The sequence below is a fragment of the Ixodes scapularis genome, unplaced genomic scaffold (assembly GCF_016920785.2).
Source record: "Ixodes scapularis isolate PalLabHiFi unplaced genomic scaffold, ASM1692078v2 PGA_scaffold11__112_contigs__length_91849675, whole genome shotgun sequence".
Taxonomy (NCBI): domain Eukaryota; kingdom Metazoa; phylum Arthropoda; class Arachnida; order Ixodida; family Ixodidae; genus Ixodes; species Ixodes scapularis.
The window spans coordinates 52,742,879-52,770,829 of record NW_024609837.1 but is presented as its reverse complement, the minus strand read 5'-3'; the positions used below and the strand labels follow the sequence as shown (position 1 = coordinate 52,770,829).

Sequence of the window (27,951 nt, the reverse complement as noted above, 5' to 3'; positions counted from 1 at the left end):
TGAGCAATGATTTTCGATCCCAGAGTGTGCAGTACAAACGCATGCACTGGAAGAGCCAAGTTCACTCATCGACAAACAAGACATTCAAACAGATGAAGTCTAGGAAAGAGTTCAAGAAGCACAAGAAGAACGGATATATATATTTATATATTAATATATATAAGTCAAAGTTGCGTACTGTCGGAGTTACTAATACAAAGTATATTACGACGTTTTGAGCGGGGACCGCTCTTCATCAGGTAACGAGTGTACAGCCCGTGAATACACTCGTTAGCTGATGAAGAGCGGTCCCTGCTCGAAACGTCGTCAGAAACTTCGTATTAGTAACTCCGACAGTACGCAGCTTTGACTTATTAACTTTTACCGGTTCATTCTTTTATATTTACCTTACTTCACACATATATATATATATATATATATATCGTAAAAAGGAGGTAAATGCTTTAAAACGTATTTATTGGACGACGTTCCGAGCGGGGACCGCTCTTCATCAGGTCCTAATGTTGCAGTGAAAGCTGGAAACCCGCCACATTGGCACGACGGCAAAAAACAAAACAAAAAGAAAACACATTGAAAGGCGAAAAAACAACTTCTCAGGACCGACCATGGGTAGACGAAGGCCGCGGCCAGGGAAGGGGCCCCGCATGCATCCCCAAACAACCTCCCGCTAGGCGCCGTTGGGGCTCGGCAGTGACCAGAACGAAACAAGGGAATAAAACAAAATCAAGTGGGCCCAAAAGCGCGCCCGGGTGGCCGAGAAGAGCCAGCAGAGACACAGGAGCAGCTCGGGCGCGAACCGAGACGCTCGATAGTTCAAGTTACGCACCCAAACACCCCTCTCCACCCCCCCCCCCCACACACACACACACCCACACACTCACGTGCAAGCATGCCCCCCCCCTTTTCTTTTCTTCCATTTTCCTTATTTTTATTTTTCTCACCGCCCGCCTCCCCATCTCGCACCCGAGAGCGAAGATATATATATATACAGGGATGGGCAAAATACCTGCAAATATGTATCGAAATACAAATACAAAATGCTTCGTCAAAAATGTATTTAATTACAAATCTAATTACATTTTAAAAAAAGCATTTAAGTACAAGATACAAATACAACCAAATGTATTTGGTCTCCTCCAAATACTTTTCCAAATGCATTCCTGAAAATTTGCGTTAGCGACTTCAGGGCACCTGCAACGAGTTTCTGGGTATCTCATTTTAATTTTCCATCGCACACTCGGGAGTTAGTGTGCGAGGCTCTAGTAACGTAATAGAAATATAATCACAAAAAAATGTAATCAGCTTGGACGTAATAGGTGAAAAAAGTACAGAGCTTCAAGCAGCTTTTTTTGTCGATTACATTTTGGTATAGACCAACAAAGAACCGAGATGACCAACACGCGCAACACTAGCCAGGGAATTTTTATTGTTGCAACTCGCACCAGTTACAAAAATCTGGACGACCCGTGCATTTAGAATGTTCCAGGCAAAAATATGAATGGAAATCAGGCTGGAAAGCATCACAAGTTGTCACAGGCACTTATTCAGCCAGTCTTCCTGCGAACGTCGATTTCGTCACTATTCTTGCCCTGGACTAGCACCGTAATCACAAAGTCACTAAACGCTTGTGCTTGATTGAGAGACACTGCATTTGGTGCAGAACGTAGTTTTCTTCCTGCTCTGGACACGTCTTAGGTCGAGCAAAACGAGTCGTGACAATAAATTTGAGGGATATATTTTCGCCCACAAAATTGTATTTCATTACAATTGTATTTGAAATACCCATGTTTTAGTATTTAAATACACACGTCAAATACATTACCCAATTTGTAATTAAGTACAAATGCAAAATACACAAAGTATTTGAAATACGTATTTCAAATACTTGTATTTGAAATACTGCCCACCCATGTAATATATATATATATATATATATATATATATATATATATATATACCCTTCGTGCCTTCAAAGAACGTTGCCACGATACCAACTAGGGGATGTTCTTGTAAAAGACGACTCGCCGGGCGGCTGCTGACATGAAAACTAGCAAAAGTCACCGCCATATTTTTCAACATAAAATGCGTCCTGCGAGTTTTCATAATATCCCTTCCAGACGGGAGGGAAACAAACAAGACTGTGCAGCGGCTTTCCTTTCTTGAAGCAGCAACTACATCACTGTCAGCCCGGTAGGATGCAGGAGGAAAACGATGACGAGAGAATGCGCACGTGCACGCGCGTGCGTGCACACCGACAGATTCCGTGTTTTATTCACCACATTCGGTGGGAGTTGATACCACGAGGGCGCCACAGTATTTGGTGCCCCAGTACACTTCCGGTAATATATTTATTTATTCTTCAGCAACGCACAGCTGTCGGGTAAGAAGAGTTTCCTTCAGAAAAGTTTTTGTAGTAGGTTTGTAAGAACATCAGTGCATTGTACAAAGTAGTGCAAATAACAAAAGGATGAGAGACAAATGGAAAAGAAGAGGAAAACCGGAAGCGCGCAGGGGTCCGCCGATAGGGGTGGTAGTGAGCTTGTTTGCAAACAAACATCGGTGAATAAACGGCCCAACGGGGGGATCGGTGGCCGAGTGGTCTAGCGCACACCAGCTCGGGGCACGTGGAGCGAAAGCTCGCGCTGCAGAACCCAGGGATCCTGGGCTCGAGCCCCACCCCTGCCCGTTTCGATCTGGATGAGCATCGTACCGGCGTGCGGTCGTGTATCACTACTGCGTGATGCACGTTAAAGACCCCAGGCTAGCGGCTGTACCGCACTGGCTAAATTGCTCATCTACAGCTGGGAGACTCGTCGCCCCTGTGAGGCAGACCAAGTTCTAGGCTGTATAAACACACACACAAACCCGATTTTTTTTAAACGGCCCAATGAACCAGACGAAGTCTAGGAGTCTATTTATGCATCTAAAACACGGGCTACGGACTTCAGCGGGTGATTAGTCTACAAACAAAAGTTGGCTAACTGTTTTTTGAGGCAATCCCCACTTCCTTAATAGGTCACTCTAGGTTGTGACCTCATACATGCTTCATTTTTATTAAAAATGGTCAATACATTCATCTCCTCTTTATAAAATATTTCGCACTGACTAGTAAAAAAATCCAAATGCACCTTCGTATTTCAATGTATATGCAGGGTGTTTCACGAAAGGTGGACAAAATCGATATTGCGAAAACCACGCATTGCACCAAAAACAGGATTGTGTCGTTTTGGTTCGAGGACATGGGCCTATTTAGGAAAATTGTTAAAGTTCGAATAATTCATTTGTTAATTATTTTCACGTAACTAGTTTTTTCTTTTGATATTGAGTTTAAGGGCATGGTTTCCATTAGAATATTACTGTGCATTATCGAAAAACACAAACTCAACAAATTGCATATCGATAGAAGGCACGCGGGATATTCGCACAAGTTTGACGTGTTCTTTTAGTTTCGGTTTGTAATCGGAGCGCTTCTAGGCACCGACGACACCGCACCTCGTGGAGAAAAAGTGCAACCAACCTCTGCTGCGCTGTCCTCGCGCAACGCAGCAGAGGCTGCTTGTACTATAGACGCTTTCAGGCAGCTGTGCATGGGCGCCGCCATAACTGACCTTCAGTTTTTGGTCCCTATTATTCCGTTCGCCCCACTTCCTCATTACCACAGTAGGACCGGTTATTACCATTTCAAATGTTACTGTGTCCTTCTCCCCAGCATAGGCCCTTGTGGAGGCTCGTCAACGCCCGCTTTAGTGACTCGGCATCTCGGTAAGACAAGAGAAGGTCGGCAATGGCGGCTCAATCTGGCGCGCGCTGAAAGCGTCTATATCTCATGGGATAGGGTGCCGTCGGTGCCGAAAAGTGCTCTGATTGCAAATCGAAACTTAAAAACCCGTCGAAGTTGTGCGGTTCTTCAGAAAGCCGTAAAATTCCGCGTGTGTCTTTTATCGTTATGCAATTTGTTGAGTTAGTGTTTTTCGATGATGCTCAGCAAGATTTTAATTGAAACCATGCCCATAAACATAACATTAAGAAAAAATTATTGCGCGAAGATAATTAACAAATTAATTATCCCGAACTTTAATCATTTTCCTAAATAGACCCGTGGCCTAGGACCAATATGACACAAGCCTTTTTCGGTGCGATAAATAGTTTTCGCAATATCGAATTTGTCCACCTTTCGTGAAACACCCTGTATATAGATATGTCTATATAAAAAGTGTGAACGTCCTTTATTTCACAAGCATTGATAAAACGACTTCTAATACTCCACATTAACATAGTTTGCTGTAGTAGTATTTTTACAACAGCAGGCAGTGGGTGTTTGTTCCATCAAGGCAGCTTGATCCACATTGTCCATTTGGCAGCAACTGCGCTGATGGTTTGAGATTTTATGCCGACGTTAGACAGCGGTAGATAACGTATTAGAAGACGTAAGCTTCACAATCGCATTGGTTTTTTTGGATGATTACGAACATTGGAATTAAACTCCACACCCGTAGATATTCCTCCCTATATAAAATATGACCTTTAAAAAATCATAGTCCGCTAATTATATCCACGGGAATGCTACACTAGCAATGTAGCGTAATATCTAATTTTATATCTTCATAAATTGCATTCTTAATCAATCATTAGTTTATTATTTCATTTGTTTATTGTTTGTGTTCATAAACAGCAAATGCCTTTGTAATGATGCACGAAATGTGAGATTGCAAACTTGTCAAAAACAATTTCAATGCTAAAAACATGTATTCCGTCATAACACACCAGTTTAAGCGTTGGCAGTATATCAGTTATAATGTTGGTATGTATTTGCCGGGGTATATTGATTATTTATTTAGTTTTGCGTAGTGTTCCTTGTTGTTGCGCCGCAGCACCAGAGTGCATCGTTATTATACAATACGAAATCACTTCTGCGTGCACATAGGTGTTCAACATCATTTGTTATATTTATCTGCCAAGCTATGTACTTCTGTTATCCTGAGAAAGAGATATATAGCTAAAGATGCTCGAGTCCTCAGAAAGTTATGCCGATTTACTTATAATATTCTTTTATAACTATGTAGCGTCTAACATGCCTACTGCCAAAACCTCAATATATAAGTTTGGTTCTAGAAAATATATAAATATTATCATTAGCGGTATTTTCTTGTATCGTGCACTAATCAAGGTATTACATAAAAAAGTATACCATTTTTTTGTAACGTTCACTTGATGGCATACTTTTTCCAGGCAAGAGATGACCTCAGAAGTTATTTTCTTGTCGATGGGATCAATATTCAATATCGAATAAAAGACCTGGTAAGGCATTTTATTGTTAGCTAACCCTTAATTACTCAGATATGTAAATAGGCAGCTCAAGTTATTTTATCTTCAAAAATATCAACCTTTCTTATCCGAATAAACATGTTATAAATTGCACCATTATTATACATGTAATCAAGTTCATAACAATATTACCCTTAGTTTAGGATCCTATTTCGCGATCGGAAAGCCCGGAAACGTTTTGAAACCTGGTGGATCCTTTATCAGCCGGCTAAAAAACTGCATAACTCGTCCCTAAAAGTGTACTTAGATATTTGGCCAAGAGCTAATGTTATTTATCCTGCAAGAAAATAAAATAATGCATAATTCGCTGTACATACTGTACTTAACGTTGAATGCTTTGAGTGTGCCGGACATGATTAGAGTGACACTAAAAGTGTATTTTTAATTCTACGTTTAGAAACGCAGTAATGAGCTTTCAGCGACAAGGACATTAAGAACTCACCTTGTTAGCTCAAAGTCAATTGAAATGTTAAACAGAGAATGTAACCTTTGACTTGCATAACCAAAATTATGATATTGCCTTCTAATAATCTTCAGCAAAGAGGAAATTTGTTCGACGTCATATGAAACGCGAGCCGCTGACTACTTTTTGAACTGCAGTAACAAGCACCTCCCCCACCCTTTTATGGGAATATATGGCACTTCGACGGCACAACACTAATTGCTTAGCTGCCATAAACCTAAGAGAAAAAAGGAGAGCAAACAAAAACGAAGGCGCTTCGTGCACTACGGCGGTAGTGGTCATTGTCTGAAGTCCATTTCGCCGTCGCGTATAGTCTTCGAACGAAGTTATATGTAGTGTGAAAAGTGACCACCGCCATGGCCTGGCGTTTATCCCTGAGAGGTCTAAGATATGTTAATTTTCTTCTTCACAATCTGCTGATCTTATTTGCTCATTTGCAAGGCTTGTCCAGTATACAGCATGCCCTATCACACAAGGAAAGTGGAAAGATTCGCTTTTACATTAACGCCCACTATTTTAGATGAAGGTCAATCATATTTCGCAGAAGAGAGTTTTGTTTGTTCACACAGAAATACCAGAACATTGGATGCCTGCCTTTAATGACGGTTTTTTACGAACAACCCTTAGGATAAGGAGCCTAATCTGAAGGCTGCATTGAACCTTGATAAAACTTATCCCTATAAATACATGGATGGAGCAATTGATGCACTATTGTCGTATTTCGAGGAAAAGAACAATCCTGACATTAACATCCTTCTAACAGGGTAAGTGAAAGGGACTGCACACTATTTTATGTCTACAAGATGCGTGAGCCTCACATTTGCTATTTTTCCAGCATTGAATTGTACAATGGAGATGATATACGAAAGGGTTTGGGTGAGCGCATCTTTATTCACTTATTGTATAGACGAGGATTTAAGCATTTCTTATTATTTCTTAAAATTGCATGGCTTTTTTTATGGAAAAGGAGTACGTGTCCCGCTTACCGCTAACTATTTTGCTGGACTATTTATTTTTCTGTTTTGTAAATTCTCTAAATAATTATGGAATATAATATTTTTTCTTGTTTACAGTAATACGTACCTATGTAAAATAGTGCTCTATATTTAACTAACTAAACACTTTGAAAATAAATTAATTTTGAATTTGATAGTTTGTGATAAACACATTTGGTTGTTCAAAATGGAAGCAAAGAGTTAATATATCTTATTGAAAACAATATTAATTAGTACAACTCATTGTATAAGGAATTGTCTTGAAATTGAATCAGTAGCTTAAAGTGCAAATTAGAAACAATTACATTTATTCGTGCCGCTACTGGTTAGAATTATTGGTAGAAAATGCGGTACAACACTAGCAAGAAATCGATGATTTTTCGTATTTTACTTCGTCAGTGTATTATTGAGCACCAAACTTTACTGCTTAGCGTAGTACCACAAAAGTAGCACTTTCCATTAAACTCACCTTGTTAGATCCTTACTCTGAGCGTCTCTGGAGATAAAAGCATCGTGTCGCCTGAAGTATCATTTCCACTGCGCGAGAACGCGTAATTAAAAACACGTTAAAAGCACGCTTCCCTGCTAATACTTCGCTTCACATTAACATGTTCTAACCAGAAAGGCTAAAAGCGGTAGAGATTAAGGACCATACACACATTTGCTTTTGAGCGCGATGCGTTTTGTTGCGAAGGCGGCGGCTAAACAATGCAGAGAACCTCTTGCTTAAAGCTTGAACACACCGTTGCGATGAAACGCAGTTCAACGCTGTTAATAGGGAGTTTTCGTAGATGGTTTTCGCCATCCCGCAACACCCTCCGCCACCCGCTACGATATCCGGAACTCGCAGTCAAAGCCATCAGCGCGCAGGCGCAGTAGCGGCTTCTTCGTTGCGGAGGGCTTAGTGGAGGAGGAAACGCGGTCTACGAAAGCTCCCTAATAGCGAATAAAAACGCGTTATCGTCGCCTGCTGCTCACCATTTGTTAGCGATATCAAAGGTAGGGACCGGCGACACCATCGACGTGGCCGATTTCTTCAGGCGATCCCACCGGCTTTTGCGACTTCTGTCGAATTTGAACCATCAGAGGCTAGTAATAACCATCTCCCCTAGTCTCCCCCACTCCCCAACAGGCAAAAGCAAAATCCGTCTCCAAACGGAGAACCGGATTCACCTTGCTGACAAGCCCGGCCGAGCACGTGACATTCTCTTCTTTTTTTTTTTTATCGACTTCTGATCGGTTTTTTGAACACTCGGTAAACGAAGCCACTTCGTAAGTTGAACGGCGTTCTACTCTCTTGCAACGCGTTAGTGCGTGATGCTTGTCGGCGTAAGTCGTACCGCAAGCAACCGCTCCCTTCCCCAAGGGCGCCGTTCCGCACTCAAACGCGTGAAAACGCTAATGTATGTATGGGCCTTTAGACTCATCATCCCGCTGTATCAGCGCTTGTGGAGCCAAGGTACCGTCGAACGCAAAGAGCTTGCGCTTCCTGCCTTATTTTGCTGTTGATCCTTACTTAGATAAGACGATATAGAATGGCTTGTGCTTAACCTGCACTTAGGTTGATGTACGACAAACGACATTTGAATATGGCCTTTTTCACCAAAGAGAAATAAGGAAAAAAAAAACAGTAGATTTTTCTTCGCGTGAATTGTGCAGTCCAGGCGGTAACGCATTTGAAGCAACATCGTTGCCAGTAAGTTTACTTTTTTTTTAAAAGGTAACGAAAACGTATAAACATTTTCGTTACCTTTTCAAAACAATAGTTACCTTTTCAAAACAATATCGCGATTAAATTTAGGAATACCGATACCCGTCTTCTTTCGAAACAAATGTCAAATAATCATTTTAGAAAAAATATTATTGTATAGTATTGCCTTGCATGAACAAAATATTCGTGCGTATTATTAAGGCTTGTGTGATAAACTTCCTACGAATTTAATCATTTTAGGGTATTCCAAGTACCAGACGCTGTGCCAAAGTGTGGTAGCTATGTTGTTAGCATACGCTCCCTACACGCCTTATAGCGCAGGCAGAATGTTGGCTGAACTGGTCAGAGACAGGTGCGTATAAACCAAAATAACCAATAAGGCATGCTTTTTGTCGATAATAATTTGGATTAAATTGCCTTGCGATATTTATAAAAACAAAAAAACGCGTAAAAACCTTTTAGCCAATATTTATGTCAATGTCTTGTTTTTATTTGAGCTAACAATGAGTAAAACATTACCTAGCAGTGATAATAAGATATCAAAGAGGAACACATTATGTTTATCTGTGGTAAAGTTGTAACAGATGTCAGGTCGCTTCACTTTTATACGTTTGTAACTTACTTTGATTCTTTGCGTCCACTTGAGAGACACATACTTAACTTCTCCGATTGTTTGGCGTTTTTAGGCTTTTAGGTGTGCAATAATCTCTTACCTTTTAGCAATACGAGGCCTTTCATGTGAGTTAGTTTTTTCTTTAATTTGGGTGGCTTTTCGACGCATTTCAAAGGGTAATGCGCGTACATTCTGTGTATCGAATCTTTATGCGAATAATCACGGTAATTTTCAAATATGATTATGGGACTGTGATGTCACGTGATATTATGTGGCGTAGTCACGTAACTCTGGTAGATCACGTAACACCTACAGTGGTCACTTAACTGATCACGTATATAGGTTGGGCGGTCGCATGACCGCCCAACCTATATACGTGATCAGTTAAGTGACCACTGTCGCTTAACTTGGGCTTCTCGCTGGCCGATTTTGAAGCGAGAGGCAGAGAGCCCGTGGAGAGTTCATTTCGTTTCCGCACTCCTTTAAGCTTCGACTTTAAGAGTGGAATGCGATAACGTTATTGGGCCCCGTTCGCAAAGCTTTCACATATCAACCCGCGCTCGTTCCCAAGCCATGGAAGCGTGTGCGTGTGGCTGTGACGTCATGACACTATCGACCAATCAGGATTTTCCGGTCCCACCAAAGTTGACGCCGACGGCGGAGTTTCTGCAACACGAGAACCTTAAAGCTATCGCATTAAAACTTACCTGAGACCAGGTAGCCTAGGTCTTTTTAAAGCGGTATCTTTACAGACCCAACCACTCTCAAGGTCACGTAATCAAGGTGACGTAGCGCCTGTGGCTAAAGTGCCGGGTCACGTAATCAAGGTCACTTAAATCCTGCACATGCAGCGATCGGGGCCGAAGGGTTGGTCACGTCAGCTCGTAAGCGCCTGTATTTGAAGCTGACGTGATCTGATGTCCTTGACATCCCCCTCGACGTCGCCCTAGAAGTCGTCCTGTAAGACGACCTCTCAGACGAGCTAGCCCGCGTTCCTGGCCATAAGCCAGGAACGCGGGCGTAACGTGGACGTATATTTCTAGCGCGAGTGCTCGTTCTGCGTAAGAAAACTTCAATGATACCATTTCGAGCTTTCCGGCTTGGGGCATTGGCTGCAGTCGTAGCTAAGGTTGAACGGAGTATAGATATCGTCCTAAACGTCGTTCCTGACGTCGTCCTCTAGGACTTTATCCTCAACGTCGTCCTAGAGGCTGTCCTTGACGTCGCCCCCGACGTCGTCCTTGAGGTCGACGTCTGGGACGGCGACGACGATCCCACTATTTTTGATTAATTATTGACAAGCAAACTAGAATCTCCAAGCCTTACCTATAAACGATTATCTACAATCAACTGACTACAATTTGTTGATGCGTTACCACAAATTAAATTATTCTGTGCGCTGAAGACGGCGTTCTTGAGACAGCATTTTTAATACTATAAATAAAACACCTTACTTTCTTTGAGTATTTTCAACTGAAAATTAGCAACTGAAGAAAAAATATATCACCACTGCGTCAGGGCTTGTTCAGTGAAACTAGAAAAAAGAACTGAGGTTAACAAGTATACATGCTATTACCTTTCCAGCGTGAACCCAGATAATGTACCCTATGTGCACACCAGACGATATAATTTTACAGCAAGAATGGAGGATTACCTAAGGTATGTAGATAAAGAAAAAGTGGCATAAAACTATGAAACAAATTTGCCTTCGATATGTAGAAATGAACAGATACAATTTCATGTCTTATGTATTGTGGATAAACTAGTAATAAAATTAAACAATACTCGCAAACAATTTCAGAAAGGGAAGTGTACCGCACCAGCCCACAGTGATGTCCAGTTCTCCTTTTGTCTTTGTCTTCCGAGCGATACCATTTTATTTATTTATTTATTTAATATACTTCAAAAAGCCTTGATAGGGCATTGTATGACAGGAGATACAAATATTATTGAAAAAAAGGAACACTTGATGCACACAACGTGATATATATATATATATATATATATATATATATATATATATATATATATATATATATATATATATATATATATATATATATATATATATATATATATATATATATATATATATATATATATATATATATATATATATATATATTGTGGGGAACAATGAGCCTCACGGCACGCGGAAGGGCGGCGCCGAGAGCGGGGAAGAAGAAGAAAGGAGAGGCTCGTGGTCGGTGCGAGGCTGAGGTTCGAAGGACGGTGGGCCAACAGGACAGACGGTGCTGAGGAGCCTACAAAGAGCCGGACTTCACGAGCCAAGCAAGCACCCGGACCTCAGCGAGCCCAGGAAAGACCCGGACAACACCGAGCACATGAGTATCAATTAAACCTTGCTTAATGATAGCGCTCTCTCGTGTGACTTCCTTGGGGCGAATGGAACTCGGCCTGATCGGGCGATATTGATAGGCGACCCACATAAATGGCGCTTCCAACATGGGGCCCGATCAGTCTGCCGTTGTTTCTTTTCGTTCCCAGGGAGTCCCACGAATCGCGATTTCTAAATTTAGGTTTGTTGTGTTTCCCCATTTGAATTTTCGTTACTCCGCTGGACATCAGTGTTTAACGTTCTGCCGCCATGTCCAGGTTACGGAATAAGGCCGCCCATCCCGAGGCCTCAACTCAGTCAGTGGCGGATATTGACTCGGACGTGGGAGAAGGCACGAGTGGGGAAGCGAGCGTTGCGGCAGCGCTAGAACCCCCAATTCCGGCGGTGAACACGGGAGACGTCAGCGAACTAATGCACGCCATGACGGCGATGTTTGCGACGTTTTCTAGACAGATGGGTTTGGCCCCAGGGGTGGTGAATCCCGCGCCTACGCCCGTGCCTCGCCCGCGGTTGAGCGTGCCGACGCCGACCTATTCGGGCTACTCCGACGCAGCATCGGTTCACGATTTCTTGCAGGACCTAGACGCGTACATTGCCGCGTTGGGCGCGTCGGATGAAACGGCCCTGATACAGATCGTCCCAATCGCGTTGACGGATGACGCAGCGCGTTGGAGGCGAATGCAGAGGCCGTTCCTTTCGATGGCAGAATTCCGGACACGATTCAGAGAGGAATTTCTGCCTCCCGACTATGAGATGCGGATCAGAGATGAGCTAGCCAGCCGTACTCAGCATCCGGACGAGAGCCTCGTAGAATACGTCCGCGCTCTCCAGGATCTCTACTCCAGAGCCGACCCTACAGCGTCAGACGCGGAGAGGGTAGCTAGGGCGATCCGCCAGTGTCACCCTAGATTTAAACCCTACTTGCGCGGACGTGATTCCGCTGATCTGGAAGCAGTTGCCAGAGAGGCGCGCATCGTTCAGGCGAGCTTGCTCGCCGAGTTGACGTATCGCCCCCCTCCACGCGCAGAGGAATCTCTGGAGCCGGGTTGCGCCTGGACAGGACGAGGCGCGGGAGCTTGCGACGACTCACGTACGCCGTACGTGGCCGTTACAGGACATAGGAGTGGCGCAACTGCTGTGCCCCGCGCCTTAGATCCCTTCGCTTTTGAACAGAGGCGCAGAGCAGCTAACGCGGGCTCTTCCAGGGCGCATCCCCGTAGGGGAGGCGGCGCAGCCGACCACCGCGGAGTCGCGAATCATTACGAGGGTCGCGGGAACTACAATGACCCCCGGCGCGACACTGCTTCGCGTGATGGTAGCGGCGGACGCTCAGCACACAATGGCAGGAGACAGGTCAGGTGCTATAAATGCAATCAGCTTGGGCATATCAAGCGTCAGTGCACATGGACGGCAGCTCCCCCCCATGGGTCTCAGGGAAACGGGAGAGGCCGGCGCCACTAATTGGACTTCCCGACTCGCGGTTGCCGGCCGCTGCCGAGGCCCCTCATCAGTCTGCCAACGGGGCTGGAGTTGCGGTCAGCGACAGGTCGGCGTTTGCCCCGTCGGCATGTCGGACTCAGGGTTTGACATCTGAGAAGGGGCCGTACGTGCGCGTCGAGATTGGTGGTAACATTTACTACGCACTAATTCGGCGTCGGTGCTTTGTTATTGCAAGAACATGACGGACACCTGCGCCCGGTGGCATTCGCCAGCCGAACCCTTACACCGCCAGAACGCAATTACAGCGTGACGGAGAAGGAGGGGCTGGCCGTCATGTTTGCTCTAAAGAAATTCGACCTGTATTTAGACGGGACCACCTTCGTCATTCAGACAGACCACGCCGCTCTCACCTGGATTCAAAGGTTGAAAGAGCCGGCGGGGAGGTTAGCTCGGTGGGCACTCACTTTGCAGCGATACTCCTATACTGTCGAGTACCGAAAGGGCTCCACCAACAAGGTTGCAGACGCACTTTCTCGGGCGCCCCATGATAGTGGTTGGAAGGAGGAGACGCAACCAGGGGATTGCGAGAGACGAGCTTCCCGCGCGGCCGCTCATAAGCGAGACAGCGGGAAGGGATCGATGCAACAGGAGCTCGTCGCAGTGTTAGGAGGCCGCACGAGGGAACAGAGGATCGTGGCTTGGGGTGAAGTGGTGAGCAAGGAAGAGCTTGTTAAAGCCCAAAAGGCAGATGGTTTTTGTCAGCGGGTGTTGGGGAAAATTGCGGAAATGGCAAGCAACACCGGGAACGCTGGCGGTCAATGCAACGAACATATTGATTCATACCTGCTGGGTCAGGACGGCTTATTGCTCCGCTACATTCCAACAATCGACGACGAGGAGGGGAACGACTCTCCGTTCAGGGTGGTGATTCCTAGGAGGCTACGGAGGCGGTTTATCGGATACTTCCACGACTCGGCTTTGGCTGGTCATGGCAGCGGCAGCAAGACTTTTCAAAAGTTATGTCGCGTCGCGACCTGGCCGGGGATGAGACAGGACACACTCCGATACGCCCGTAGCTGCCCAGCCTGCCAGAAAGCGAAGCCGCGAGGGGGAAAGCCCCCAGGCCTGATGCAGCCTGTAGTGAGTCACTACCCGTGGGAGATGGTTGCTTGCGACATCATCGGCCCACTTCCAAAAAGTCCCCGTGGGAACCAGTATTTATTGGTAATAACCGATCATTTCTCAAAATGGGTGGAGTTACACCCGCTGTGGAAGCTGGTCTCGGAGCGCATCTGGGAGAAGTTGTTGGAAACTTTCATGCGCTTCGGTACACCCACGTGTCTCATCAGCGATAATGCTAGCTATTTTACCAGCAGAGTGTTCACTGACTCCTGCTTGGCGCTAAACATAAAGCACAAAAGGACGACACCATACCACCCTCGGACTAATATCACTGAGAGAGTGACCCGAAACTTGAAGAGCATGCTGATCACACTAACGGAGAGACACAGGGACTGGGACGAACGCATTGTCGAGATGGGTTTTGCAATCCGGACGACCGCGAACAGTGCGCGAACCCGTCGGTGAGAGATCTGATAGGGGCTCTGCGCGGCGCTATCATCTGCGGCCTAGAACTTGATCTAATCTCTGCAAGATGTTAATAGAGCTTGTTCTGTCCAGAAATGCCCCCCCGGAGGAACCAGAATGGGCGGCGCCATCCAGGAGGGCGACCTTCCACTTCCCGGGGTACCGGCGGAACCAGCCAGACCAGCCGACCGGGTGGCCAACCCGCTCGGCAGGAGACCGGCCACACCAGCCGACAGGGTGGTCAACCCCGTTGGCGGGAGGACGGCCAGACCAACCGACAGGGTGGTCAACCCGGTTGGCGAAGAACAAGGGGGACCAACCAACAGGGTGCTCAACCCGGTTGGCAGAGGCGGGGTGATCAACCCTGGCCTCGATCACATCAACAGAGGCAGGGCGGCGGAGATGCGGAGCACCGGAGAGCCTCGAGTGACCAGGCGGGCAGACGAGACTCCACCCCACGAGGAGAAGCGGTTTCGACGGCGGCTGGAGAACCAGCTCGGCGGAAGCCACCTCGCCACACCATGGCCACCTGGACGGCCCAGGACGGCCAAGAGGCCGTCCACTTCGTGTCCAGGGTGCGATGGAGGAACCAGCCCCGTCCAAACCCTTCCCAGCTGCCCGCCCAGATCCAGCAGCCCTTCCGAGGGCATACGCTGCCCAGTTTTTCGCTACCCGACGACCACCCAGACGCCTGCTGGCTGTGCCAAGTCCCGGTGGTCCACCAGGACACACACGAGGCCAGCCGCCGACACACTGACCTCCTGAAAAACATGGGCCGCCCCGCCGGCGTCGCAGCAGCAGTACAACTGCTTCGCCGGGATCGGCCAGACCTTCTAGCTCCGGCGGCTCTCGGCTTCAGCCAAGCTACTGGAAGCCGGAGTCCTGCCCCCGACCAACTGCTCGTTGACGGGTTCGTCGCCGAAAACCCGGCGCTCGGCCCCTTCCCCAAGCACACACCGGCCCCACCAGTGCCGGCCCCCCGTTCGACAACTGCGGCCCCATCCGCGTCCACCAACACCAGCGACGCGGAGATGAATGAGCTGGAGGAGTACTTGGCCAACAATCCAGCGACCCCTTATGCTACCGACGGGCCAGATTCTTTCGTCGACGGAGCCGCCGCCGAAGACCCGGCACTTGGCCTCTTCCTCGAACACGCACCAGTCCCACCGGTGCCGGCACCCCGTTCAACGGCTGCGGCACCATCCGCGTCCACCACCACCAGCGACGCGGAGATGGGCGAGCTGGAAGAGTGCTTGGCGGACGATCCATCGACTTAGGATGCTTCGGAACCCCCGGAGTTGGAGGCTTGAGGGGAGGGGAGTGTGGGGAACAATGAGCCTCACGGCACGCGGAAGGGCGGCGCCGAGAGCGGGGAAGAAGAAGAAAGGAGAGGCTCGTGGTCGGTGCGAGGCTGAGGTTCGAAGGACGGTGGGCCAACAGGACAGACGGTGCTGAGGAGCCTACAAAGAGCCGGACTTCACGAGCCAAGCAAGCACCCGGACCTCAGCGAGCCCAGGAAAGACCCGGACAACACCGAGCACATGAGTATCAATTAAACCTTGCTTAATGATAGCGCTCTCTCGTGTGACTTCCTTGGGGCGAATGGAACTCGGCCTGATCGGGCGATATTGATAGGCGACCCACATAAATGGCGCTTCCAACATGGGGCCCGATCAGTCTGCCGTTGTTTCTTTTCGTTCCCAGGGAGTCCCACGAATCGCGATTTCTAAATTTAGGTTTGTTGTGTTTCCCCATTTGAATTTTCGTTACTCCGCTGGACATCAGTGTTTAACGTTCTGCCGCCATGTCCAGGTTACGGAATAAGGCCGCCCATCCCGAGGCCTCAACTCAGTCAGTGGCGGATATTGACTCGGACGTGGGAGAAGGCACGAGTGGGGAAGCGAGCGTTGCGGCAGCGCTAGAACCCCCAATTCCGGCGGTGAACACGGGAGACGTCAGCGAACTAATGCACGCCATGACGGCGATGTTTGCGACGTTTTCTAGACAGATGGGTTTGGCCCCAGGGGTGGTGAATCCCGCGCCTACGCCCGTGCCTCGCCCGCGGTTGAGCGTGCCGACGCCGACCTATTCGGGCTACTCCGACGCAGCATCGGTTCACGATTTCTTGCAGGACCTAGACGCGTACATTGCCGCGTTGGGCGCGTCGGATGAAACGGCCCTGATACAGATCGTCCCAATCGCGTTGACGGATGACGCAGCGCGTTGGAGGCGAATGCAGAGGCCGTTCCTTTCGATGGCAGAATTCCGGACACGATTCAGAGAGGAATTTCTGCCTCCCGACTATGAGATGCGGATCAGAGATGAGCTAGCCAGCCGTACTCAGCATCCGGACGAGAGCCTCGTAGAATACGTCCGCGCTCTCCAGGATCTCTACTCCAGAGCCGACCCTACAGCGTCAGACGCGGAGAGGGTAGCTAGGGCGATCCGCCAGTGTCACCCTAGATTTAAACCCTACTTGCGCGGACGTGATTCCGCTGATCTGGAAGCAGTTGCCAGAGAGGCGCGCATCGTTCAGGCGAGCTTGCTCGCCGAGTTGACGTATCGCCCCCCTCCACGCGCAGAGGAATCTCTGGAGCCGGGTTACGCCTGGACAGGACGAGGCGCGGGAGCTTGCGACGACTCACGTACGCCGTACGTGGCCGTTACAGGACATAGGAGTGGCGCAACTGCTGTGCCCCGCGCCTTAGATCCCTTCGCTTTTGAACAGAGGCGCAGAGCAGCTAACGCGGGCTCTTCCAGGGCGCATCCCCGTAGGGGAGGCGGCGCAGCCGACCACCGCGGAGTCGCGAATCATTACGAGGGTCGCGGGAACTACAATGACCCCCGGCGCGACACTGCTTCGCGTGATGGTAGCGGCGGACGCTCAGCACACAATGGCAGGAGACAGGTCAGGTGCTATAAATGCAATCAGCTTGGGCATATCAAGCGTCAGTGCACATGGACGGCAGCTCCCCCCCATGGGTCTCAGGGAAACGGGAGAGGCCGGCGCCACTAATTGGACTTCCCGACTCGCGGTTGCCGGCCGCTGCCGAGGCCCCTCATCAGTCTGCCAACGGGGCTGGAGTTGCGGTCAGCGACAGGTCGGCGTTTGCCCCGTCGGCATGTCGGACTCAGGGTTTGACATCTGAGAAGGGGCCGTACGTGCGCGTCGAGATTGGTGGTAACATTTACTACGCACTAATTCGGCGTCGGTGCTTTGTTATTGCAAGAACATGACGGACACCTGCGCCCGGTGGCATTCGCCAGCCGAACCCTTACACCGCCAGAACGCAATTACAGCGTGACGGAGAAGGAGGGGCTGGCCGTCATGTTTGCTCTAAAGAAATTCGACCTGTATTTAGACGGGACCACCTTCGTCATTCAGACAGACCACGCCGCTCTCACCTGGATTCAAAGGTTGAAAGAGCCGGCGGGGAGGTTAGCTCGGTGGGCACTCACTTTGCAGCGATACTCCTATACTGTCGAGTACCGAAAGGGCTCCACCAACAAGGTTGCAGACGCACTTTCTCGGGCGCCCCATGATAGTGGTTGGAAGGAGGAGACGCAACCAGGGGATTGCGAGAGACGAGCTTCCCGCGCGGCCGCTCATAAGCGAGACAGCGGGAAGGGATCGATGCAACAGGAGCTCGTCGCAGTGTTAGGAGGCCGCACGAGGGAACAGAGGATCGTGGCTTGGGGTGAAGTGGTGAGCAAGGAAGAGCTTGTTAAAGCCCAAAAGGCAGATGGTTTTTGTCAGCGGGTGTTGGGGAAAATTGCGGAAATGGCAAGCAACACCGGGAACGCTGGCGGTCAATGCAACGAACATATTGATTCATACCTGCTGGGTCAGGACGGCTTATTGCTCCGCTACATTCCAACAATCGACGACGAGGAGGGGAACGACTCTCCGTTCAGGGTGGTGATTCCTAGGAGGCTACGGAGGCGGTTTATCGGATACTTCCACGACTCGGCTTTGGCTGGTCATGGCAGCGGCAGCAAGACTTTTCAAAAGTTATGTCGCGTCGCGACCTGGCCGGGGATGAGACAGGACACACTCCGATACGCCCGTAGCTGCCCAGCCTGCCAGAAAGCGAAGCCGCGAGGGGGAAAGCCCCCAGGCCTGATGCAGCCTGTAGTGAGTCACTACCCGTGGGAGATGGTTGCTTGCGACATCATCGGCCCACTTCCAAAAAGTCCCCGTGGGAACCAGTATTTATTGGTAATAACCGATCATTTCTCAAAATGGGTGGAGTTACACCCGCTGTGGAAGCTGGTCTCGGAGCGCATCTGGGAGAAGTTGTTGGAAACTTTCATGCGCTTCGGTACACCCACGTGTCTCATCAGCGATAATGCTAGCTATTTTACCAGCAGAGTGTTCACTGACTCCTGCTTGGCGCTAAACATAAAGCACAAAAGGACGACACCATACCACCCTCGGACTAATATCACTGAGAGAGTGACCCGAAACTTGAAGAGCATGCTGATCACACTAACGGAGAGACACAGGGACTGGGACGAACGCATTGTCGAGATGGGTTTTGCAATCCGGACGACCGCGAACAGTGCGCGAACCCGTCGGTGAGAGATCTGATAGGGGCTCTGCGCGGCGCTATCATCTGCGGCCTAGAACTTGATCTAATCTCTGCAAGATGTTAATAGAGCTTGTTCTGTCCAGAAATGCCCCCCCGGAGGAACCAGAATGGGCGGCGCCATCCAGGAGGGCGACCTTCCACTTCCCGGGGTACCGGCGGAACCAGCCAGACCAGCCGACCGGGTGGCCAACCCGCTCGGCAGGAGACCGGCCACACCAGCCGACAGGGTGGTCAACCCCGTTGGCGGGAGGACGGCCAGACCAACCGACAGGGTGGTCAACCCGGTTGGCGAAGAACAAGGGGGACCAACCAACAGGGTGCTCAACCCGGTTGGCAGAGGCGGGGTGATCAACCCTGGCCTCGATCACATCAACAGAGGCAGGGCGGCGGAGATGCGGAGCACCGGAGAGCCTCGAGTGACCAGGCGGGCAGACGAGACTCCACCCCACGAGGAGAAGCGGTTTCGACGGCGGCTGGAGAACCAGCTCGGCGGAAGCCACCTCGCCACACCATGGCCACCTGGACGGCCCAGGACGGCCAAGAGGCCGTCCACTTCGTGTCCAGGGTGCGATGGAGGAACCAGCCCCGTCCAAACCCTTCCCAGCTGCCCGCCCAGATCCAGCAGCCCTTCCGAGGGCATACGCTGCCCAGTTTTTCGCTACCCGACGACCACCCAGACGCCTGCTGGCTGTGCCAAGTCCCGGTGGTCCACCAGGACACACACGAGGCCAGCCGCCGACACACTGACCTCCTGAAAAACATGGGCCGCCCCGCCGGCGTCGCAGCAGCAGTACAACTGCTTCGCCGGGATCGGCCAGACCTTCTAGCTCCGGCGGCTCTCGGCTTCAGCCAAGCTACTGGAAGCCGGAGTCCTGCCCCCGACCAACTGCTCGTTGACGGGTTCGTCGCCGAAAACCCGGCGCTCGGCCCCTTCCCCAAGCACACACCGGCCCCACCAGTGCCGGCCCCCCGTTCGACAACTGCGGCCCCATCCGCGTCCACCAACACCAGCGACGCGGAGATGAATGAGCTGGAGGAGTACTTGGCCAACAATCCAGCGACCCCTTATGCTACCGACGGGCCAGATTCTTTCGTCGACGGAGCCGCCGCCGAAGACCCGGCACTTGGCCTCTTCCTCGAACACGCACCAGTCCCACCGGTGCCGGCACCCCGTTCAACGGCTGCGGCACCATCCGCGTCCACCACCACCAGCGACGCGGAGATGGGCGAGCTGGAAGAGTGCTTGGCGGACGATCCATCGACTTAGGATGCTTCGGAACCCCCGGAGTTGGAGGCTTGAGGGGAGGGGAGTGTGGGGAACAATGAGCCTCACGGCACGCGGAAGGGCGGCGCCGAGAGCGGGGAAGAAGAAGAAAGGAGAGGCTCGTGGTCGGTGCGAGGCTGAGGTTCGAAGGACGGTGGGCCAACAGGACAGACGGTGCTGAGGAGCCTACAAAGAGCCGGACTTCACGAGCCAAGCAAGCACCCGGACCTCAGCGAGCCCAGGAAAGACCCGGACAACACCGAGCACATGAGTATCAATTAAACCTTGCTTAATGATAGCGCTCTCTCGTGTGACTTCCTTGGGGCGAATGGAACTCGGCCTGATCGGGCGATATTGATAGGCGACCCACAATATATATATAAAAGCAAAACTCTCAAAGTTGTATTATCTAACTAGTAAATTACACTTGGTGACCGCTACCCAGAACAGGAGGAGCTTAAGAATTAAAATCAGGAGATAGGTGGATAAAACACAAATAAAAAAAAGACCTACAAAGTTTACGCGAAACGGAGTATATATAAGCAGAATGATTAGCATGCATTAACCACGCCATTTTAACACATTTGTTAAAACACAACCTATTGATAAAGATTTTGAACCACACCAAAGAAATTTATCCTCACGGAATAGCACTCGGCGACTTCAGAACATCGCACTTGACACACAGAGAGTGAGCAAGTTAAAAGTTAATACCAATGTTTGAATCCTAACATGAGGTTAAAAACTGCTGTATCTCTCGCCCCGCGCCGAGTCTACGTTCCTTGTAAACTTAATTGAGAAATGATGTATGATACCTTATTTGCATATCAGTGCTTAGAAAAAAAAAAATAGGGAGTAGTGCTCCGAGCTTCGAGCCACTGAACACTTTTACCCAGTTACGCCAGAGCTTCATCGTTCTTACAGAATTCGAAAAGGAAAGATCTGAAAACTAAAAAATAGGCTCACAGCTATTTTAGCCTTATAAGTTTTTAAGCTTACAATGTTTTTGAAGGCCTCATATATGCATACCTAATTTATTACATTGTGTTATGTCCCCCCTTAAAGGAATTTAAATAGCTGTTTTAATTACCTCTTTGGCAAATATTACTTGTAGTGCACGGTCACAGGGGACACAGACGTTCCTCCTACCAATATTTGAGTCCATGCACCTAACAGGAAGCCTTATGGCCGTTTTAGGGCACCTGAAAATAAAGAACGTCATTATATTATCACAATATTACGACTTGGAAATTACATTTATTTTTGCCATTTATTCCTTCTTGCCTTCAGAGCCCATGAACAAAAGACAAGACAAGGGCGATATGCATGCGTGGTCCATTATAATATAAACTGCAAGTGACACTTGCCCAGCTAAGCTTCCGAGGCCTAGAAGGCAGAGTAGAAAAATCGTTACTCACAGAGTATCTGTTCACTCAATAATAATGTTGAGATTTGGGGTGATCAATTTCGATCGATAATAGTACTACAGGCAGGAAGAGCTTAACAAACATAAGGCGTGACAAGTGTCGAACATCTGATGACCACTCCGCTGCCAATGCATTTCTGTCATGACGCAATAAGAACGTCTGAACACGAATGACCTAACAAGAAGCTTAAAAATAATAACCTACACGCCCCGCTTTCCTCAAGCTGTCCTCGATTATAAGCATGGTACATTTCAACTTCGTTTAATTGTGTAATGCTAGCTTATTTTCACAGTACTTTTAGATGAGAATCAGAAGGCGGTAGATCGGCTGTTTTATGATAATGCTCTCGCTAACAATAATTACACATGGTGAAAGGTAGCCGATAGAAATACGCACGGCGTCCCGGGTGAAAGCTGCAGAGTATCTGTAGGATGAGCAGAGACATAGGATGTCTTGAAAGATCCACTGAAAAAAATGGCGGGGTGCGCCGTTGCACAGCGTGGGTCCAGTGGATTAGCTCACGTTATATAAACTACAAAAATCAACTTATCATCCTACCGCAGTGTAATTTAACGTGAACATAAACCAAGGTGGTGAATTTCCCTGACAAATCTATTAGGAAAACACTTCCTTCAATCAAAAGTGAACAATATAACTCTTTTTTTTTTTATGGTGCAGAGCAAGCCAATGCAGAGGAAACCTTTTTTAGATGAAGACTAAAAAGGCGTTTCGGATGAAAGGGGCATTTTATTGCGCAAAGCAGAACACAATAGTAGAGAAAAAATTCGCTGAATGCATGGGTCACTGTTTGAAGTGGCATGCAAAGTCAAAATTAGTTTCTTCACGTTATGTTTAGTTTTGTAAAATTAAACGTGTCAAAAGGCCCACAGCAACTTCTTTTACATTAGCACAAAACTTGCGTACCTCCATGTCGGTTCGTGGACAAAATATGTATTTTTATATTTAACTTTTTATTTAGGCTAGTTTCTTTTTCGATATCTTTAAAAAACGTATCCATCGCCTTGCTGCATATTAATGAAATTATAATGTCAGAATAAACGAAATTTATTTTTTTAAGTTTATGTAAAGCACTCAGTATCATCTGACCCTCATTGTGCTTAAAATGTTGTGCATTGTGTGCTTTTAATAAGTCAGGATCCGATGAAAGTAAGTGCTAAAAACAAAGGCTAGCATCGCCAAAATATTAGGATCTAGAGGGAAAGCGGACGCCACGAGAAAATTGTGGTTGGCTTACACTCCCGTAGCGCAGTTCCTCCAGGGCAGCAAAAATGTATCGCCCGAGATTTATTCCGCCGGTATTTGTTAAACATTATCATCTCTTTCGAGAATGCATGTGTACAATATAGTGACCATGATCACATGTATGAATACTACTACGTTTTGCATGAACCTTACGGCATTCCCCGTTCATTGTGTTTTTGAATTTTGTGCCTGTGCATAGCTGAATCGTTTAAGGGCGCTAGGGAGCTCTCTGTTGACAGCTTCAATACATGCCACCGCATGTATAGATGTTGATTGCTTTAATTGTACAGATTCTAACTTTTGTATGTTATGTTCAACAACTATAGTACTTGTAACAACGGTACGATGCCTCCTGGCGGTGAGGAACCGGTAACACGTGAGTATGCGCATCCCTCTTACAATATGCAAGATAGGTTGACAAAAATATGCACCTGTGTATAAACATCGTCCAACAAAAATCCCGGTCTAGTCTTTGATAAAGCGCTTTCTTCGACCGAATATTCCTGCGCCTTTATTAGCTTCAATACTTTTAAAAACAATATCTCCCACGACTTGCGACGTCGGGAGCACCGTTAACTTAAATTGAACAAAAAATATATAATCTCTCGCCAAAATACAGATTATGTTCTTGCAGTTGCATGTCGCTAGTTAATACACATTATATAACATCAGTGAAAAGAAACAAGCATTTTGATTTAGATAAAGCAACTTAATGTCTAACGCTGCATATTGCAAAGCAATGCAAATTATGTTTTATTTTGTACAATACAGACATAACTTTATATTTAAATCGTGCAAGGTAACGTATGCGTGCTTTAATTGAACTGCCCTTTCGAAAAAAAAAAACGTGAGTTAAACGACAGGATGTAACAGTAAGAAAGCACAAAACAAACAGAGGGACAAAAACAGACATGTCCCTCTGTTTGTTTTGTGCTTTCTTACTGTTACATCTGTCCCAACACGCTCGTCAAAGTCTTCAAACGACAGGATGTTTCCAAAAATATTCAAGCTATGTTCCATAGGCCCTACTCAATTGGTAACAGTACAGTGATAATAAAGCAAACGCACCCTTTCTATCGAGGGCCTTTGTTTGATTTGTTGGGATTTTAGTGCTCTTAGGCAATGCCACCTAGACGACGAAGTGTGCGCATTACGTCATCGTTAGTGGATCCCCGAAGCGCACCCAAGCGGCACACACAGCGAAACTCGACGAGAGTAGCCGCAAAATGGCGTCACTGTAGTGTCAAGTTTGCTGTGAGACCCTGCAAGCCGCGCTGACTGCGACGCTGGCGTGAACTATAATCACTGACAGAGTGAGAGCGGCAAGGCGTGTCTTTCGAACGCCCGGCCTCCGACGCGCGTTCCATGTCATCCGCCGTGCTTTGTCTGCGCGGCACGCTCGAGGGGCACGAGACGCGGAAGCGTTGTCGAAGGTTACAAGCTCGCTCTGGAGGCGGGGCAACTAGATGAAGCTTCTCTCTGCCGTTTTCACCTTGTCAATGAGTATAGGCGGCGCTGCGTGGATCCAGAGGTGATGATGTTTCGGAAGATATGAAGCAGGTCTTGTTTTATGGACGGTTTCAGGCGCCCATAAAATGCATTGGCGCCGCCATAGCCGACATTGAGTTTTTGTTACCTCTTATTCTGTTCGCTTCACTTTGCCATTACAACAGCTGGACAGGTTATAGCCTCTTTAGGTGCTGCTGTGTTCTTCACCCTAGCATAAGCCTTCGTGGAGGCTTGTCAATGCCCGCTTCAGTGGGTTAGCATCTCGGTAATACAAGGCAAAGTCGGCAATGGTGGCTCAATCTAGTGCGTGATTAAAGTGTCTATATGTAATATTGGCTGCGGGCAAGCATTACAAAAGGGAAAGGCTATGAAAACACAGACCAGCACGTTAGTTATTATTTATCGTTGCTTTTTTATGCAGCCGTTTACTTAAGTACCAAACAGCGCTGTGTTTTACAAAGCAGTGAATGTCGACCTCTTTTATTTTATTTTTTATTTAGCGGCTTTTGGCGTGTTTTTGATACAAATAAATACTCATCGTCTAACAGCCCCTCAAGAAAAACCCACCGACAGTCCAGACCATACAGAAGGTCCGCTACCGCCTGTTACGGCAGCGCCACCCGAAGAAACTCCCACCCCAGGACCACCTGCACCGGAAACACCTACACCACAACCACCTGCACCTACACCACCTACACCACAACCAACTGCACCGGAACCACCTTCTGTATCACCATCAGAACCAGGAGAGAAGCCCACTCCACCGCCAGAGCCAAGTACAACTACCGGGGTGCCAGATTACTGCTAAAAGGAGTCGAGCGCTAGCCTTGTGCTCTTCAGAGGCGCGAAATTTAATAAAGCGGAGTTGGGATGGCCGCGTTTGGTTTTATAATAAATGCGTGTTTACTTTATTCTGGAGCTATTTTATTCACACCTGATATTTGAATAAGTCTCACTGTTTGTCGACGTTTAGCGCACTAAAAAAACTGTCATTCAAGCATTCACACACCCAAAGAACACTCCTTTCACACAGCGCTCACTAACAACTTTGTATTTCGTCTTTTACTTCGGCTTCTACTTCTTCAGATTTTTGATGATTTGCAAATAGAAAAAGACCACATAAGAGTAAAAATTCCTGCCTAACGCTTCGGCTAATTCGCGGCTAAATAATTAATCTCTTTTTGTGATAATGTTATCGACGGCGTACTAACACATTTGTCCTCTAGTCGTATGATATTGTTGGCTTCGATGATTTCCCTTCTTAATTGGTTAACACTTTTGCCCAACACGGTGCTGTTGTTGAAGTGCGCGACACACCCACAATCCCGACAGTGTATCCCCAAGTGGCCAGAGTTAGCGTTTACAATGTCGTTGGAGTGTTCTCGAAGGCGGTCATTTAAACATCGCCCAGTTTGTCCAACGTATTGTCTTCCACAGGAAAGAGGGAATGAATAAACAACCCCCTCGACGCAAGGCACAAAGTTGGTCCTATGCTTCTTGGAGCAGCAGATTGCGGGATTTGAGGGTGTGGTGACGTTCTTGCAAAGGCTGGACAGTTTGGTGGGTGCTGAAAACACGATGTCAACATTGACTCTGTTCGGTGTTTTCTTGAGGCCGTGGGAAAAATTGTGGATGTAAGGGACGATGACTGGTCTTCTTGTCCTGTCTCTGTGTGTTTGTTTGACACAGGTCGTTTGCTTCATTTCTTTAAGAAGAGTTTCGACCACTGACACCAATAAGAACACAGGGTACCCTGCTGCCTTCAGTCTTGCAATTTGCCCGTCGAAACTCTTTTGTATGGAATGCGAGCACGACTTTGCGATTGAGCTCTTAAGGCATGACCGCACTATGCCTCTTTTCACGAGTTTTGAGTGCGCGGAGTTGAAAGGGAGTAGTGGTTTTTTTACCCCTGAATCTGAAGAAGTAGAAGCCGAAGTAAAAGACGAAATACAAAGTTGTTAGTGAGCGCTGTGTGAAAAAAAAAATTGGGTTGTGTGTGTGTTTATACAGCCTAGAACTTGGTCTGCCTCACAGGGGCGACGAGTCTCCCAGCTGTAGATGAGCAATTTAGCCAGTGCGGTACAGCCGCTAGCCTGGGGGCTTTAACGTGCACCACGCAGTAGTGGTACACGACCGCACGCCGGTACGATGCTCATCCAGATCGAAACGGGCAGGGGTGGGGCTCGAACCCAGGATCCCTGGGTTCTGCAGCGCGAGCTTTCGCTCCACGTGCTCCGAGCTGGTGTGCGCTAGACCACTCGGCCACCGATCCCCCCCTGTGTGAAAGGAGTGTTCTTTGGGTGTATGAATGCTTGAATGACAGTTTTTTTAGTGCGCTAAACGTCGACAAACATGAACAACCAACTCGCCCAATCTCAAGTTCTTACAAGTCTCACTGATTTTCAAAATGATACAAACGTGCCAGTGCAGGCGTTTTCTCCCCTAATGTCGGATCAGTTGTAGACAAAAAAAATATTATCAAATTAGGCAAGACTGGAATGCACATACAGTTAAGAGTGACGCAGTCATTCTCTTTGAACTCCTAAAGTTTTATTGTATTTTCCATAAACATTTGACTATAAAAAATACTTCCAAATGATCGTTCGTACAAGAGCTTCTATTCTAATGATTTTTTCTTCGCTTTGTCTGTCCCTCTGTACAGATATGTTTCATAGCCTGGTAGTTTGATAAGAAATTTGGTGCAATACAAATTTCACTCAGCCTAGTCTGTATTACAATAATTTTGTGCACAGTTTTGGACAACGTTGGCATTACGGGTGAAGGCAACTGTACATAGCCGTCAATTAAGTTTTATCCATTAAACATAAAAGGTTGAAAGCATGAACAGGGACACAATGAAGATAGGACTGCGCTATCGCGCAAGTCCTTTCTAAGCCTTTTTTTCTTGTTTTATATGCTTAATCAGCTAGCCCACCTTGATATTTTAGTAGATTTCCTTTCTTTCCTCTTGAAGCTTAACTGCTTTTGAAGGATAAGGCCTCTCTAGGCTCAACCGCCTAATCATTTTTGTTTATGGGTGATGTAAATATCGATTTGTGTAAAAACGAAAAAAAAAACAGCCAGATGGATTAAAAAAGGTCTTGGCTACTGATGCATGTGTTAATACACTAACGCTGCCAACCAGAGTGGCGTCAGATACGGCTAGTTGTCTTGACGTATGCATAACCAACTTAAACACTCACGATACTTCTTCTGGTATTTTTACATATGACATAAGCGACCATTTACCTATCTTAGAGAGCATGCAGCTCTTAGACGCCCGCTTCCGTGTTGAGTGGCGTTGGTGTCGGCGTACTTTCGCGTTGCAATGTGGGACGTCTCTACGCTATAGTTAGAGGGGAAATTTTCCCGCTAGGTTTGGCCTGAGAATTTTCCCTTTAGG

General features: G+C 47.7%; 1 protein-coding gene across 1 annotated transcript in view; it reads left to right on the top strand.

The window, feature by feature from the left end:
- Positions 1–25,356, top strand: part of LOC115333149 (protein piccolo-like) — a 36,605-nt gene extending 11,249 nt beyond the window's left edge. The window contains exons 3-9 of the mRNA XM_029995753.2: positions 5,230–5,298; positions 6,416–6,552; positions 6,624–6,664; positions 8,735–8,846; positions 10,692–10,766; positions 23,366–23,415; positions 25,097–25,356. Of these exons, the coding sequence (XP_029851613.2) occupies positions 5,230–5,298; positions 6,416–6,552; positions 6,624–6,664; positions 8,735–8,846; positions 10,692–10,766; positions 23,366–23,415; positions 25,097–25,356 (744 nt within the window). The remainder of the gene's footprint in view (positions 1–5,229; positions 5,299–6,415; positions 6,553–6,623; positions 6,665–8,734; positions 8,847–10,691; positions 10,767–23,365; positions 23,416–25,096) is intronic.
- Positions 25,357–27,951: the final 2,595 nt, after the last annotated feature.